This window comes from Emydura macquarii, unplaced genomic scaffold, assembly GCF_026122565.2.
Source record: "Emydura macquarii macquarii isolate MOO-44397 ecotype Brisbane River unplaced genomic scaffold, CSIRO-AGI_Emac_v2 contig_3534, whole genome shotgun sequence".
NCBI lineage: Eukaryota > Metazoa > Chordata > Testudines > Chelidae > Emydura > Emydura macquarii.
The window spans coordinates 476,431-490,172 of record NW_027133671.1 but is presented as its reverse complement, the minus strand read 5'-3'; the positions used below and the strand labels follow the sequence as shown (position 1 = coordinate 490,172).

The 13,742-nt window shown below is 44.0% G+C and overlaps 1 protein-coding gene across 1 annotated transcript; it reads left to right on the top strand.

The window, feature by feature from the left end:
* Positions 1-1,175: 1,175 nt before the first annotated feature.
* SEC22B (SEC22 homolog B, vesicle trafficking protein) lies at positions 1,176-12,906 on the top strand. Its single transcript, XM_067536340.1, has 5 exons — positions 1,176-1,366; positions 3,567-3,676; positions 10,250-10,410; positions 11,328-11,474; positions 12,051-12,906. The coding sequence occupies exons 1-5, from the start codon at positions 1,292-1,294 to the stop codon at positions 12,203-12,205; spliced, it is 648 nt and encodes a 215-aa protein (XP_067392441.1). The 5' UTR covers positions 1,176-1,291; the 3' UTR covers positions 12,206-12,906.
* The last annotated feature ends 836 nt before the right edge of the window (positions 12,907-13,742 follow it).

Genomic DNA, 13,742 nt, shown 5'->3' with positions numbered 1-13,742 from the left:
AAACACAGTAGAGGAGGAGCTAATGGGAAAGCTTGCTGAGTTAGACACTGGAGAACAAATGTGCCCAGACAATGTAAAAGAGAATGTTGTTTACCTGGTTATTCACATCACATGCATTACACACAGACAATGCACTAATTACACTGACAGACGTGAACAAAAAGCATGGGAACCAGTGGCCAACCCCAGCATCCACCACACACTTAGGGTATGTCTACACTGACGGCGGCAAATTTGCCACCGCCAGATCGATTTCTCAGGATCAATTGAGCAGAAGTGGAGACCTGCTCAATTGATATGGAAATCGACCTAATAAATCCACCCCCAGAAAAAGAGTAACGCTGCTAAAACGGGAACGTATTTCCTGTCAGCGCAGCATAGTGGAGATGGTTCGCTGAATGGACTTTAGGAAGTCAACAGGAGATACGCAAGCTACTCTGTGTAGCTTGCATGTCTCCTATCAACTGCTGCCGAAGTTGGCGTAAGTGTAGACCAGGCCTTAGTGTTCTGTACCAAAAATGCAGCATGTCTAGACCGTGTTGTGGGAGGCCACAAACACAAGCCCGTCATACATGCACACACATTCCCACAGGCTTGTGGTTCTGTGGTGCAAATGGGCAGCAAAGCCCTGGCTTTGCAGGAAGCCTCCAGTGAGAAGAGCGATGGGGGAGGCTTGTCTGCTATTGGCCTCCCGGGCCGGCCTGAGCCACAGAAGCCCGGACTCCAGGGTGGGGGACCTAGCCCACATCCCAATTGAGTCACGACCATCCATGGGACCAGGCCCCGGCTAGGAGAGGGGCAGCTCAAGGCTGCGCGGGCTTGGGAACGAGCTGCCTTGGGAAGAAGCCGGGCTTTCCCTGGCCCCAGGCTTATTTAGCGCCCAGCTCCATCCATCGCCCTATCCCATTCCCCCTAGGAGAGAGCCAAGCAGGCCCGAAAAGAACTATCCGCGCTTCTCACTGACAAGGGCTGCAAGAAAGCTTGAATGTGCTTCTAATGGACCAACTCGGGTACAGTCCGACCGCGACTCGGCCACCTCCGCCTCGCCCGGGCTCAGGACGGGGCGGGCCGCTCCCACCACAAGCGGATGTTGCCGGTCGGATTGCGTTCTCCACAGGACCGGAAGTAGCCGAACAGTTCCCGCGGGGTAACCCGGATGCTCCGCTGGCCGTTTCCGGCCACCTCAGTCCTTACACAGAGCAGACTCGGCCAGTCAGTCAGAGCAGGGGGCGGCGGTAGGGCTGGGCAGCGGTGCCTCGTCCCGGCCGGCTTGGCACGGAGCGGCGCAGACATGGTGCTGCTGACTATGATCGCGCGGGTGGCGGACGGGCTCCCCCTGGCCGCCTCCATGCAGGAGGATGAGCAGGTGAGAGACCCAGGCCCCCCTTCCCGAGCATCCCTCTCCCCCCCTTCCGGGCCCGGAGGCGGCTCCCCTCCCCCGACACACACCCCACCCCTTTTCCAGCTCCAGCGGCCCCTCCCCGCCTCCCGACACACACACGCCCCATTCCCCCAACAACATTAACTGTTCAAGATACGGGTGCAATAAACTCAGCGTAGTTCTCGGGTTCCAGCCCTTGGGTTGGCTACAGAAAGTCTTTGCAGCAGAGGAGCATTCGGCAGCACTTCGAGTGATCAAGCTAAACTGTATTTCAAAGGAAAATAATTATGTAAGGAAACAGGCAGGCAAGTCCCACTGCGCAGCCTGGAAAGCTGAAATAGTGTATGAATGGGCGATTAGCCCACTCACCACAGAGTGAAATACAGCCTTAATTCTGGGAGCAAACGCTCCCCTTTTTGTGTTAAGTGGAGCTCTGTTGCAATTCTTCTGTTATAATCCTCATTAACATTAAACCTATTCGTTACCATATTTACATTTTGCCCCCTTTTTATGGGCTTTTTGTATTAAATGTGATTTAAATGAACATTTGCACCAATGTTCTTGTCATACTATTATAATAAACATTTCAAAATACTTGTTAAAAACCCTGCTAAAACCGGTTATAACCAACACATAGCCACAACATAACTTTGGGTCCTGTCTTTTCTACCTTCAATTTTTTATTTTACTATTTTCAATTTATTTTTAGCTTTTTTTTTATACTACCAGCTTTAATTTTCCATACTTCTCTACACTTAAATAAAATTAGGTTTTGGTTTAAGTTAGTTTAACATATTTTATAGGCTACAGTAGACATGGCCTACATCAATGGAAGGGTGTTTTCTGTTGGTGTAGGAGTGCCACCTCCCCAGACAGTAGTATCTATGTGACAGAACCATCAATATAGTTGTATTTGCACTGAGGGCTAGGTCAGCATAGCTAGTTCAGGCAGGGGTGGGGGGTTTTCATACCCATGACTGATGCAGCCATGTGGGTACCTAACTTTTAAGTGTAGACCAAGCCTTAAAGCCCTTGAGAGGCAGAGACTGGAGTTGGCATCAAGATCTAGGCACCCCACCCTCACCCAGCATCTAGACTCTGAGAGAAAGCCCACGTGTCCCCCAGGAGCAATGAAGTCCCTAGGTTCTTCCAGCACTGAGATCCCAAAGAAGATCAAAACTGTGTAAGAACCCAAGACTCACCCGTCAGTGCCACTGAGTTTCTCACCTCCCCTGTCTCACATACATGCACACTTTTGAAGGAGCAAACTAATACTCCTGGAGAGAGCGAGCCTGTCAGTATGTATACACTGCAATGTAAGCCCAGGGTTAGTAGAACTCAAATTAGCAGACTCTGGGTTTGTTAACCAAGGGCTTGAGCATCTATACTCATTTGTAACTCCAGGTTAGGAATTGCTGAACCCTGGGTCCCAATCTGGAACTCCAGCATCCACAATATTTTATGCTGGCCCAAGTCCAATCACCAATATCCCAGTCTTAGCACCCTCCCAAAATGTGGCCGCTCTAGCCCTTTGTTCATGGTGCCATGTGGGAAAACTTGACTGTCCAGAGAATAAAGAAAAATGACCTGTGGGATAGTTTTGGTGGTCTCCTAGAGCAATAGGGCTTGAACCCTGTGTCCCGGTTTGACTCAGGCTTGAACCCTTCGCCTCTGTGGAGTCCTGGGACACGGGTTCCAAGTCCTGAGTTATCATGATTTGTGTGTAGACAGATGAGGGGGAGGAAGGGAGGGTTAGGCTTAAGCCTGAGCTCAAACCCTGGGCTTACACTTCAGTGTAGACATAGCCTGTGAATCGTGAACCCTTCCGCTCTCCCTCAGGGCAGAGACACTGAAGCACTTTCTCTGGACCAAGATCCGCCACAAGAGATGCTACAAAAAAACCCTCCCTAGGGGACCTCCTAAATGACTTGCCTGCCTACTGCAGGGGACTGTGATATTCATCAGAGGTCGATTCCTGAGATCTACCAGCACCTAGCACCTAATGGGACTGTGGCCATGGACTTCAGATCCAATTGTGCTAAAACCATTCAAAGTTAAATATGGACATCGTGATAGTTTCCTTGAGGGAAAAGGCCTGCCTGTACCTTAAGAGTTTGTTGTATTGCTTGCAGTTCATACTGCCCTATGGTAGAACCCTGCCTAGTAGGCTTTTTCCCCTTCTCAGTCAGGTCGGGACCTGCAGCAGTACCAGAGCCAAGCTAAACAGCTTTTCCGGAAGTTGAATGAACAATCGCCTACCAGATGTACCCTGGAAGCAGGAGCAATGGCTTTCCAGTAAGTATAATGTGCTGTAGAGATTAAGATGGAAAATATAGGCATCCTAACCTGGTGGATTTATAGAAAACTGGGAGGCACTGCCAGGAGATGTTGGAGATTTACTAGAAACTGGGCCATCAGAGAAGAGAGAGAGTCAGTAATCCATCCCACCAGCCCATGGGAAAACTGTGCTCAAAGGAGAGAGTGTTATCTCATTTTAAAATTTCTGTTCTTCTCTAGCATTGTTCAACTTCATGCATTATTATATTCCCCCACCATCTTTTCTATAGACTGCATATATTCAGTTCCCTTTAAGTTCTCTCTACTGGTTGTGCCTACTAATCCTTCTAGCATCTGTTGTCCTTTGAATTCTGTGAGGTTTATCAATATCATTTTTTTAATAGTGAGGAGTCCCACCTTTACGTCAATTAGCGTTACCACAGTTGGTTCTTCCTACACAAGATTGACTTCTCTCTACATCCCATTATAGCATATCCTTTCATGTATCCTTTCACTTCAAGCTCATCTAATTTGTTGTCCATTATTTTCTGAATTTTCTTAGCATTTCTCCTCTCCAGCAAGCATTGTCCATGTTTTATACATTTATCTAGCATTAATATCTCAAAGTGTTTTAGCTGCAGGTAGCTCATCCTTTTGAGTTAGCTGTCTCTGTGAAATCTTCTATAATGTTTTCCCTTTGCTTTCATTGCAAACCCTTCTAAATTAGGGTTATCTGCAACTGCAATCTTACTGATGTGCAACATAGTTCTATCAAATTTGCTCAGGACAACCAGCCAACTGGCAAAATCTGCAGATTTTGCATCCTCATGTATGTTAGGCAAGACTTGAGAAGGCTGATGCACTTCAGTGCTAGGCAGCACAGTGGGGAATGAAATTAAATGTTGACACTTCCAAAGCTATGCACATTGGAGGGAATAATTTTAACTCCTGCACCTCCTAGATTCTATACGAGATTCAAAACATTTAACTTGTTACCTTAAGAAAGGAGATTAATAAGAGGGGACATAAAAATATACAAAATAATGAAAGTTATAGAAAAGGTAGAGACACCTGTAGTCACCTCTCATAACACAAAAACAAGGGAACAGCTAATTAAACAAAATGGTGGCAAAGTCAAAACTGATCAAGGAAATGGTTTTCAATGCAATTCATTCCCACAGGATCTCATAGAGGGCAAGATGGTAGGAAGATTAGATATTTTTATCTGTATAGTTTTTTTAGAGTTAAAATTAAATAAACACATGTTTGAAAGCTCTCTCGTGGCACAAAGCCAGCCTCTAATGGTTGGGGCTTAGGAGGCAGCTTTCTTCAAGGCGGGTTAACCCACAATCACCTATGGCAGGCTTTTTCACATTTTTTCACTTTTCTCTAAAACAATCAGATGCTCGCTGGCCTTTGTTGGCAATAGGATGCTGGACTAGGTAGACTACTGGTTTGATCCGGTCAGGTAATTCCTGTGTTGCAAATTTCTGTTTCCAAAGCCAACCCCAAGGTGCTACTTGATACCTCTTCCCAGTTTGCAGTCAGTCTGTCAGTCAGATTTGTTTCCATACCAAACATCATTCTGACTTCCATCGAGATACCTGGGGAAGATTAGGAATTAGATGTGCTGTATCCATGACACACTCTTTGTTTACCAAACTTATAACTGTATCAAAAAAGGCTATCCGGTTTTTTGGTCACAGTGTTATTTATGAATCACAACCACCTTGCAGTGGCTTTGATTTCATCAGATCTCTTGAACTTGCCTGAATTTTCTTAGCTTATTATTTCTATGGTAGATCTCAAAGGAATAAGAGAGGGGTGTTGAAAGAGTTGTGGGAGAGAAAGCAAGGGAAGGGGTACTTTGAACCAGTTCTTGAGCCAGCTGTTAGGGGTGCACAGTGCTGCTGGTGCCATATTTAGGATGAGACGTAAAGTCACTGATGAAAAAGAAAATCAGTTTTCATTTTAAACAAAAATTCTAAGGAAACTTTTGATAGTGCTTCATGAAAAACTGGTTTGAGATTTGGCCTAAAATAATGCTAATTAATAGCTTGGCTGAGGAAAAAATGTTCATCATTAACTGAAATTCTGACTGCTTGAAAATAGTATAATGCAAAGTAGAAAGTGCCATGACAACTGTGGGTTCAGAGCAGAGATATGTGTACAACTAATGAAATGTGCACTTCTCCAAATGTGCTGAGGTTAATATGAATACCCTTGAAACTGATGAAGTTTGAAGTATCTCACTGAGACCCAAAGTTTGAAGAAATTTACTTCAGTCATTTTAATGTTGGAGATTAAAGTGAAAAAGCCTTACAGCCAACTCAGTTATCGTGGCATACGAGTACACACTGCTGTGTATGCAGGTGATAAGTGCCTGTGCAGTCTACTGTCACTAGTTGACCTTTGCCTGATTAGTGCCCTAAGTCTTCAAGTGCACAGATTACTAGTTTCATTGAAAGGCAACCCTTGGCCTTTGCCAGTTGATGCCTGTTAGAAAGATGAAAAAACCCACTTCTTTTATATTTATTTTAATATAAGAAATTAAATTCCAAAAGTATGTTAACCAAGATTGCACAGATAAACATTCAGAAATCAAGAATGCAAAAAGTTGAAGGTGGCCAACTGTACCTCTGTCCCTTTACATACATGCATTGCAAAAAGGCCTAATTACATGATTTTATACTGTGTTCAATTTCATGCCAAAAAAGTGTTAGTGCGGTGTTGAGAAATCAAGCAGTTATGTCAGAAAATTCATATTAAAGTTAATCTGGGGTTAGTAATACTGTGGAAATCTGTGCGCTTTCTCTGCTGACATAGAAGACTTGGAATCTGAAACAACTAATATCACAAAGGGAGTAAAAACAGCTCTGCGAAGCATGGAGATCAAGGCAGGAGAGCTCAGATCAAAACTGGCTGGCCTGAAGTGTGATGGTGCAGCTGTGCATATGGCAGGAGGTTGTGTTAAGTGAAGATACTGTACTCTTATTGTACTTTAGCTTGCTGTTATGTGTCTCATATTAGATTATCCCTATCTTAAAAGGTTTTGTTTTGAAAGATGTTTTCTTCTTTTACTCTTTGAACCCTGGAAGATTATGGATTGCTCAAGTTCTTGACAATGATTCGAGGCAACTGTGAACTATGCTGGGAAAGATCCACTATGTATGTTGGATTGCTAGTTAGGCCAGAACACTGAAGACAAGGATCAAAAATGATTGTTTGCCTAGCACTGTTTTGGAACACATGGTAGAAACTGAGTCATGGACTGATGTAGTACAAGGTAGGAGCATTCTTAGGGAAATCAAGAAGCAAATTTGCTTCTTATATTCTATTCCATGGTGGACAGTGGTGACTGCACTCTGATACTGTTTTAAGGAAGGGTCCATTGTTTTTGTGGCTTTTTGCAAAAGCTAGTAAGTGCCATGTTGGGACTGCAACAAAAATGGATAATCCTGGCCTCTGTGTCCAAAAACTAATTCTTGAGTGTGGCAAATTTGAAGGATTTCAACATTTCTGAATCTCTAGAGGCTAAGTTGAGATAAAATCAGACCTGGATGCTTGACACTGGATGCATTGAACATATGGATACCAGATTTACCAGACTGTTATAGCTACTATTTGTATGGTTTCAAAACTTTGATTCCACACAGTGGCCTGAATTGTCCCATTATGGCAATGTACAAACCAGGTGTTAAATTAGAGAAAAGGAAGGGTAATTTACAAGTTACATTTAAATGCCATTAAATCCACAGTAGTGCACATGCATTGTGAAAGTTTTGAACTCCCAGGCAATCTGCCTTAGTGGTTATATTGCTATTGGTGGGAATATGTCCTCATTGTCTTGTATCACTGCAGTGCTACAATATGAGTTTTCTAGTTATTTTAATTAATTATTTTAATTAAACAATCCCCAAACACACACATGCAACAGAGTATACACCATGACATGGGCCATTCAAGTGTATCTGCATCCAGTGTAGGTGTTTTTCAGCCCCATCTGCGGTGCTGTATGGGCTGGAGGAGGAACAAAACTTGCTAATAGACGTAATCACAGTAAGCATTCAGTAGCAGGCAGCTCTAGTTAGTGGAGCGGAAGGTAAATGCTAATCCGTATGTTCAGGTCTAAATCTCAAAATCCAGTGGACTTTATCCAGTCAGATTTGTACTTGAATTAGATATAAAATACATATTCTCTGCACTGGCAGGGGACTCCAACTTACACTAAAGTGAGGACAAAACCAAACTTCTAAGAACAAGTGATAGACACTAGAAAAGGAGAAGGGGACGATGAAAACCTGGTTCATTAGTCAAAAACAAAACAAGCGGGAAGCAGCAAGGTGCCATTAAGCAATCACACCAGCTACTATATTTCATCTTAACCTACATGCAAAACCTCAGCCTGAAAATTATTGGCACAGCCACACTTTCTTGTCAGATAACTAAACCTGAAGTCCCAGAAGTCCATGGACAAGCAGCATTTGTTTCTCAGCTTGCCTCTGGGAAGCTTTGTGTATGGGAAAGCCCCACACCTAGGACTCACCAAGGGTGTAGTTTGGGATGCCCCAACTCGTCTCCTATGCGGGGCGGGAGTTGATGACCTACTGATGATTGCCAGGGGATTGATGCAGTTGGAGACCCATTCCTGTGTACTACTTGGTCTCTGGAGGAGATGCCACAATAGATTTTCTCCCCATCCCTTCCTTTCCTGCTGACCTTCCAAGAAGATGCATGCTCCATGTGCACTTCACAACATATCCTCTTCTGCATATGTTACAGAACTGTCCTACTGGGTCAGACCATGGTCCGTCTTGGCCAGTGTCCTGTCTCTGACAGTGGCCCGTACCAGAGCTTGAGAGGAAGTGTACAGAACAGGGCAATTATGGAGTGATCCGCTCCGTTTTCTATTCCTGGCTTCTTATAGTCAGAGGTTTAGGGTCCCCATGTGTATGGGGTTGCATCCCTGACTGTTTTGGTAATAGCCGTTGATGGACCTCTCCTCCATGAACTTATCCAGTTCTTTTTTTGAACCAAGTTATACTTTTGGCCATCACAACACCCTATGTCAATGAGTTCCACAGGTCAGTTGTGCATTACATGAAAAAGTATTTTATCTTGTTTATAGTAAACCTGCTCTCCGTTAATTTTATTGTGTGACCCTTGGTTTTTGTATTGTGGGAAAGGGTAAATAACACTTTTCTGTTCACTTTCTCCATGCTGTTCATGATTTTTATAGACCTCTATCATATCCCCCCTTAGCTAACTCTTTTCTAATCTTTTTAGTCTCTTCTCATATGGAAGCCATTTCATACCCTTTATCATCTTTGTTACCTTTCTCTGTATCTTTTCCAGTTCCACTACATCCTTTTTGAAATAGGGCAACCAGAACTGGCCACATATTCAAGGTGTGGATGTACCATGGAATTATACAGTGGGATTATGATATTTTCTGTCTTATTTTCTTTCCCTTTCTGAATAGTTCCTAACATCCTTTTAGCCTGTTTGACCACTGCTGCACACTGAGCGGAAGTTTCAGAGAACTGTCCACAATGATGCCAAGATCTTCCTTGAGTGATAACAGTTAATTTATAACCCATCATTATATAGTTGGGATTATTTTTTCCAATGTGCATTACTTTGCATTTATCAATGTTGAATTTCATCTACCATTTTGTTACCAGAAAGGGCATAAGGTGTGGGCCTGCTTCCTTCAGATGACAGAATGTCAACAGGAAGAGGGGAATGTCCCTTACTCTGCTTAGTCCAATGTCAGGACTTTTTAAAACAGCAAGAAACACTAAGGACGTTGCCAGATGAAACTTTGTTCCTGTAAAGTTCAAGCTGAGACCCTTTGGGAGGGATTGAACCCAGAATCTGAGGCTTCAATAACACTGTCGCTTGGGAAAAGAAAAGAGAAACTAGGGTATTCAGAAAGATTTAAAAGGAAGCTTAACATGTAAAGCTGTGGAAATTCAGTCATGGTACTTGAAGTACTCTGTCCTGAGTAATGCCCCGAGGACCGGAAACTTAGGCTATAATAGCCATCCCAAACAATCAGTTCATCTTAGCAGCGAATGCTAGAACTAGAATATAGTATGCTGGTTTGTGCCAACTTGACTACCTTCATGACTACACATAGTCCAAAGAAAAATGTTTTACGATGACCTGGTAAGATGAGCTTGCTGAAAAGAGTCAAACTCCTCCCCTCCCCCTCCCCTCACTAAGGGCTCCAACCTGCCAAGCAGTGCATGCTTTCATCACCTGGTATGGTCAGGCCTTAGGATTCTGTTTTCCAGCCAGTCATCCAATATGTTGTCACATGTAAAGCCCTCATAGGTGCGTGGGTAGATGGAGATTATGAGACTTGCACAGGAAGGGAAAAGGTTAGTGCTGGGACAAGGTATCCCAGTATTGGAGACGCATGTATGAAACCATCTGTGCGGTGCGATACATGGCAAACTTTTGTGTATAGTATAATAAACCCAAAGGCTGGGGCACTCCGCCATAGAGAAGGGAGATGGGAGAGGGAAAAGTGGTGTCTTAGAGGGGCAGGGTTAAAATTTGTCCTGTTTGTTTGTTCTCTTCTAGCTACGTTATTGAGAAAGGGGTGTGTTACCTGGTTTTGTGTGAGGCCGCCTTCCCCAAGAAGCTAGCCTTTGCATATCTGGAGGATTTGCATTCCGAGTTCGATGAACAATATGGAAAGAAGGTGCCGACGGTCTCCAGGCCCTATTCCTTCATTGAGTTTGGTGAGATCCTTCCCCTTGAGATTAGTTAATAAACATACTCTTTGTTTGGCCACATTAATCTCTCCCAGCTCAGGCCCTGGAACTTACCACTTTAACCCGTTTTTCTGACAGTGAAGAAATCTGACGTTCTGTGTGACCCAGGTATGCCAGGTGTGTGAAGGCAGAAATGGGAGGAAAAAATGGCAAATTTCCTACAGTCCAACTTTCCATTTTTAAATCTCTGCTTTTTTCTTGTTAGCATCTGTGTGCATCCTGCTCTCTGTCTCTGCAATGTTCTGCCATTGGGGTAGCACACAAAAAGCTGGACAGCAAGGGATGCTCTTGCTGCTTAGGCAGCCGTATTATTACTCTAGGCAGCGGTTCTCCTTTGATTGCGTTAAAGGGTAGGAAGCAAACAAGCCAACTTTCCTCTCACTTGAGGTCACATGGACAACGTAGAGACTTCCAAAACAGCCCTAAGCTATGCTTTTATGGCAGCGTTGGAGAGAGGTGTTGTGGGATATGGGTGTGAAGCATGGTGGAGCCACCACCCTTTAGGCATTGGGGAAGTCTCTGGGCTTATTGGCTTCAGATGAACATGCCTCTTCTGGGTGGCCTGTCTTAAGTGTAGAGGGCTCCAGTCCTGTCAACTGCTTTGTCCCTGGTGAAGGCAGGCAGGATGCAACATGCTCTGGATCAAGTCATCGATGCTCCTTGTGTTTGTTAGGAGAGGAAAGGAGTTGTCAAATTGCCCTTTGGGTTTGCTGTCCTGGGGTCTTGGCAGTGGGGATCTACTCAGAGCAGGGGAAGAGGTGTGGCAGTGGGTATAGTTGTGGCTAGGAAGAGGTGGAGGCTGGCTTGAGGTGCGTTCTTGGCACAGCAGGCAGGAAGCGCTGAGAGGAAAAGGTTTTCACGTTGACAACCACCTCTTGTTCCAGACACTTACATCCAGAAAACCAAAAAACTCTACATTGACAGCCGGGCAAGAAGGAACCTGGGCTCCATCAATACAGAGTTACAGGATGTGCAGAGAATCATGGTGGCCAACATTGAAGAAGTCTTACAGCGAGGAGAGGCACTTTCAGGTATAGGAAGTTCGGCTTTTGAAACTCCTTCCTCTCTCTGAGGCTGATGGGCGGGAGATGGTTGAGGGAAGGACTCTGAGCCTGGGTGGCAATGAGAGCATCCCGAGTCAAGATTGCCATGTAGTGTATGCATCTGGCTGAATGTGCGTTTTCTTTTGTCTGATCTGCATCATAAGCCCCTTGGCAATTTGTAACCCTCCCTTGGGATGAGCCAAAGCCCCTTATGGGCTTGGGGCTGTTCTCATCTCATGAAGATGAATGCTGGTGATGTGCTTCAAGGACAGGAGTGATGCATGCTAGTGTTTAGAAGGTGCTGATGAAGCTCATGCTCCTCTAATTGCTGTTGTCCTTTCTGTTTACTCCCCAAACATAGTTTAGGTTGCACTGTGCTGTGGCTTGACTATCAAGCTTAATGTAGGAATCCTTTGGAACACCGGGGGGCGGTGTGTGTGCCTAGTAAATCCAAATAATTCTAGTTGCTCTAGGGGAGCTGTACCTATGAACACAACCCTGTGGCAGTGTCTTGTTGTTGTTAATCATAAAACTAATCTGCTTCCATTTACTCTTCCTTAACAGCTTTGGATTCTAAGGCCAACAACTTGTCCAGTTTGTCCAAGAAGTACCGTCAGGATGCAAAGTATCTTAACATGCGTTCCACCTATGCCAAATTGGCAGCAGTAGCCGTGTTTTTTATCATGTTAATAGTCTACGTGAGGTTCTGGTGGCTGTGAGATGTTGGCAGTCACTGAAGAGGGAGAGCCTGTAGCATGGCAGGTGTACGTGTGTAGGACACTTTGTTTACGGGGATGTGCATTAGAATCCACACAGGACTGTCACCTTTAAGGGCGTGTCCTGAAAATGATAGGTTACACCTGAGTACTACACCGCTTAGTGGATCTTAATCATAGGTATAAAGTCTTGTTGGTGGACTAGAGGCTTTTCCTATGAGGCATTATACACTAGGGACTCTAGAATTTGGCCTCCCAGTGTACTAAACTCATTCACGGTGTTGATTGATGTGTCCTGGGGCAATTAATCAGCGAAGTTTATCCTAACCAGGCAGGACTGGCAGCAGTCACTTCTTCCTCCCTTTTAAAGAGTCGCTCTAGTGGGAAATGGGCTCTAATGAACATTCCTTGTGTCAGCAATGTTTGCTTTTCTAGAATCTGGATCTGCATTTGCTTTAAAACAAGACTCTTGTTTGAAGGCTGATTCTGCACTGTACATACTGTAATGGCTTTCACCCTTGTCAAACTAGCTATTGTTGGGTTTTCATTGTCTGACATCTTTGCTTGTTAAATTTTCAATTGCTTCAGGAATAAATGGTTATTAAATTATGCCTTAAAATTACATTATATTAGTCTTAGGAGAGACAGTGAAAGGCTACAATCACTGATTCCTACAAAATTAAACTACTATTTTATAACTTTCACTTTCCTGGCAGTTGTGTGTAAGAGCTTGTTTTAACATGACTCAGAACAGTCTGTCAGTGTAATTTAAAAGGCACTGGCCCAGTCAAGGCAAATGATTTCATCTGCGTTCCTGTCTCCAGAATCATTGCATTATATCTTTCCCCTCTGTAAACATGCTTTTTTCTTCAAACAAGTGTATCACTACTGCTAGCATTCCAACACTTGCAAACTACCATACAAAATGGCCCGATGTGTGTGATGGTGAAGAAAAAGTTGAGCATTTCCTTAAGGAAACATTTCAGTTTTAAATTTCTGTGAGGGTGATGATGAAGAATAGCACTGAGTTTTAAAAACCAACATCCCTTGTCAATGTTCTGTTATCCCTATGGTCACTCTTTCCCTTTCTCACTTTCTTTTGGTAAGATCAAACTAGCTGAAGAGATATTCATATTGTGGGGCTACAGCTTCTAATTTCTTAGCTTTTTTCTCACTGGCCAATATAAATAGTTCCACCATGATATGATTTTTTTTTATCAAAACTGGAAACTACATCTTGCCTATTAGCCCTTAGTTTTTTAAATCAAAGTTCTGTACAGGCATCTCGCACCTTTTTCACAGTAAGGTCTCTGTTTCTGTCATTAGCTAGGAAGTAGACACTGTCACAGAACAGACATAATGGAAGGAAAGATTCAAAGTTCCTCATCACCTTTAGAAAACACTTAATATGCTGCAGCTCTTGAAGCGTAAATGATAACCAGATTGTCTCCTGCAGGAAGGTAAGACATAGGGTGCTAATGTCCCCATGTGCTTGCAAGAAGCAGCCTGAGTGATTCCCCTCCCCTCTCCTGTGGGCAGG

What these genes read in the sequence shown, in the direction of transcription:
- SEC22B (XM_067536340.1), top strand. Translation starts at nt 1,292, where the DNA reads ATGGTGCTGCTGACTATGATCGCGCGGGTGGCGGACGGGCTCCCCCTG. An exon ending in GCAGGAGCAATGGCTTTCCA is followed by an intron (nt 3,677 to 10,249) that starts GTAAGTATAATG and finishes GTTCTCTTCTAG; the next exon opens with CTACGTTATTGAGAAAGGGG. An exon ending in CTATTCCTTCATTGAGTTTG is followed by an intron (nt 10,411 to 11,327) that starts GTGAGATCCTTC and finishes CTCTTGTTCCAG; the next exon opens with ACACTTACATCCAGAAAACC.